General features: G+C 39.9%; 1 protein-coding gene across 1 annotated transcript in view; it reads right to left on the bottom strand.

Moving 5' to 3' along the window:
* Positions 1 to 2,248, bottom strand: part of LOC109305012 (cyclic nucleotide-binding domain-containing protein 1-like) — a 66,272-nt gene extending 64,024 nt beyond the window's left edge. Inside the window, exon 1 of the mRNA XM_019527888.1 lies at positions 2,103 to 2,248. Within this exon, the coding sequence (XP_019383433.1) occupies positions 2,103 to 2,180 (78 nt within the window). The 5' untranslated portion in view covers positions 2,181 to 2,248. The remainder of the gene's footprint in view (positions 1 to 2,102) is intronic.
* Positions 2,249 to 3,566: the final 1,318 nt, after the last annotated feature.

The raw sequence follows: 3,566 nt of genomic DNA, 5'->3' as shown, positions 1-3,566 counted from the left end.
GATGATCTTCTCAAAGAGTTTCCCCAGGATTGAGGTAAGACTGACGGGCCTATAGTTACCCGGGTCCTCCCTCTTCCCCTTCTTGAAGATGGGGACCACATTTGCTACCTTCCAATCATCTGGCACCTGGCCCAAGCACCACGATCGCTCATAGAGCCGTGCCAGGGGCCCCGCAATAACCCCAGCTAGCTCCCTCAACACCCTGGGGTGGAGATCATCCGGACCCGCTGACTTGAACGTGTCCAGCCCCTCCAGAAGCTCTCTAACTAATCTTCTTAGTTTCTGTTTAGCTGCAGCAAACCTGGCTTTGACACTCAAAATATTTCGAAACTTTTGAAATGTTTCGAGTGCTGTCGTTTCGTTTTGAAGCTGTTTCAAAGTCTTTTGTTTCATTTTGATTTCACTGTTTTGAGCTTAAAACACGTAGAAACAGCTTTGAAACAAAACGCCCATCAAAATTTCACAGAGCCCTATTATATAACTAAATAAAAAATAACACCATTAAAATGTGGAATTTTACAAAAATTCAGGATAATATTTTCTAAAGTTTCTAAGCCCTATTGAAAAACAGTGGAATTCAGACACCCAAGTTCCTTAAGTGACTTTAAATAAAACATACTTAATGTATTGTCTGGAAGACTAAACTGCTTCTCTACTTAAAGAAAAAAAAATGATATAAACCTTTTATCTTAAAAGTACAACTGAATTAAAAAGTAAGACCATGCAACATGACACACAAACAAAGGATAAGTATGCTTACAACCTGTTATCTAACAAACAGCTTGAATTCTTATCTCTTCGGGGGATAAGAAAATTACATATTTTTCAAACAGAGTAGTGGTCAAGACACAGTATTGAAGTATTTGGGGCCTGACTTTCAGATATAATATCTAGCTCCTTTTAAATAACCTTTCAGTCATAGATCTCAAAGAACATTACGAGGGGAGTTTATTTTTCCCCCATGGCATATATGGGGAAAATGAGGCAGGAATGGGAAGTGGCTTTCCCAGCATCATTTAGGTGAGTAATAAAGATAGGAAAAAAATCAAGGTTTAGTGCTTTATCAAGCCTGACCATACTGCCTTCATTGTACATGAGGGGACCTGAGGCAGCAACATTCATGAGATCAATGCTTCCAGTGAATAAATTTTATTTAGCTAACTTCCCCAAGTCCAATTGGTTTAAACCACTCCAAGGAGCTCTGTCCTACTGGCATCTGCTATAACTGTCAATTTTGGAAGACTGGACCAGCAGTTCTTGCAGATCTGAGCCTTACATATCTAAAAAAAACCTTTGTTTGAAGTAGAAAACAATATGATCATGTTTCAGTTAAGTTCAAATAAGTGAAGGTTTATATTAAGAATTGCAGGCTATATTTGCTCTTTATGTGTTTATGTATGTGAGTATGTATTACTATTATTATTAGTGGTCTTAGTATTACTAATAGTAGAATTAACATTATTATAATGACTTGGCACTTTACAATTAGAAACATCATTCCCTACACCCAAACAGAGCTTAAGATCTAAGTCAGTGATGCCCACCCATCTAGTTCCACAGGCCAGATGAGTGGCATGGGGTTAGTCTGCAGGCCATCGGTCCATAAGTATGACCCCCTGTCCTCAGATCCAGTTTGATCTGTGGGGGCACTGATCAGCCCACCCCAACTCTACATACCCAAATTTAGCTGTGCATTGGCCTAATCTGACCCCATGTGCACAGATCCAGCTGTGTGCCAGAGCAATTTGGCATGCAGAATCATGTCACCTGGCATGCAGGACTCCCCACAGGTCCATACATTTGGCAGCAGGGGAGATGTAATTAATGCTGCTACGTGCCTCCACCACCAAATGCCCAGACAGGTTTGGAGCTCCCATGGGTCATATGACATAGTCCATGGGCCAGAGGTTGAGCATCCTTGGTCTAAGTGAAGCAAATCATACTAAGGAGCGCTGACAAAACTCTCTCCTTAGTTAATATAAATATTTGCTAGTTTTCTGAAGTACCTCTGTCGTCTTGTACAGAACAGGCCAGTAACAAAACTTGCTTGGACTTCTTTATGTTATTCTTTACTTTAATATAGTACCTTGATCAAAGCTTACCAATGTCCGAGCTGATAAACCAAATGGAATAATAGTAGATGGCTCTACAGACAAAGAATCAAAATCTTCTGCCAGCATTCTCTTGTAAAATTTTGTTCGGGGTTTAGCAGAGCCTTTTAAGATTGCATAGAAGCCTTGATTTCCAACAACTGAAATAAAAAAGCAACAAAAATAACTTAATTTTTCAATTCTTGGTTCATTTCATTTCAACTTGATTTATTTTATTATTTGCAATTAGAAATATATATTTCTATAAGTTGCAAACAAAATTGTACAAAAAATAAATTCAAACCTAAAAAAGGTATCTATATCTATAAGCTCAGTGTGTGTTTGCAGGAAAACTAATAATATCATTATTTTAAAGTGAAGATGGTCCTCGGAGGAAAAGGTGAAAAATCCTGCACAGTGTGTTTGAAATATTTACCACTTTATAAATATGCTTTTTTGAAGGCGCAACTATTTTCAATATAATTCCTGTAGTTTGTAAAGTTAGGAGATGTATCATAGAAAATTAAGGTTGGAAGAGATCTCAGGAAGTCATCTAGTTCAACCTTCTGCTCAAAGCAGGACCTTCCCCCAACTAGATCATTCCAGCCAGGGCTTTGTCAAAGTGGGCCAGAAAAATGTCCAAGGATGGAAATTCCACAGCCTCTCTAGGTAACCCACCCCAGTGTTTCACCACCCTCCTAGTGAGTTTTTTTCCTAATATCTAATCTAAACTTCCCTTGCTGCAACTCGAAACCATTGCTCCTTGTTCTGTCATCTGTCACCACTGAGAACAGTCTAGCTCCATCCACTTTGCAACCACCCTTCAAGTTGTTAAGGGCTGCTATTAAATCCTCCCTCAGTCTTCTCTTCTGCAGACTAAATAAGCCCAGTTCACTCAGCCTCTCCTCAGAAATCATGTGCCTCAGCCCCCTAACCATTTTCATTGCCCTCTGCTGGACTCTCTCCAACTTGTTCATATCCTTTCTGTAGTAGAGGGCCCAAAATTGGACACAGTACTCCAGATTTGGCCTCACCAGAGAAGAATAAAGACGAATAATTACTTCCCTTGATCTGCTCATGATGCTTCTGCTAATGCAGCCTAGTATGCCATTAGCCTTCTTCACAACAAGGGTACACTGTTGGCTCATGTTCAGCTTACTGTCCACTGCAACCCCCAGGTCTGTGAAATAATGTGAAAACTTTCTGCAGAGCTGCTGCTTAGCCAGTTGGTCCCAAGCCTGTAGCAGTGCATGGGATTCTTCCATACTAAGTGCAGGACTTTGCACTTGTCCTTGTTGAACCTCACAAGAGGTTCTAGCTTATGTAGGTGTGATGCTAGTAACTCACAACTACCTAAGAAAAACTAGCCCATCTGTTCTTTACGAAACACCATGGTATCCTGTTCTTCAGATAAAGAACAGCTATTTCCTTTAACCAGCCTGCAAAGACTAATAATCTTATATCAATCAGGTAGAA

The sequence above is a fragment of the Gavialis gangeticus genome, unplaced genomic scaffold (assembly GCF_001723915.1).
Source record: "Gavialis gangeticus isolate Ggan-Ray unplaced genomic scaffold, GavGan_comp1, whole genome shotgun sequence".
Lineage (NCBI taxonomy): Eukaryota > Metazoa > Chordata > Crocodylia > Gavialidae > Gavialis > Gavialis gangeticus.
This window is presented reverse-complemented; position numbering and strand designations above follow the sequence as displayed.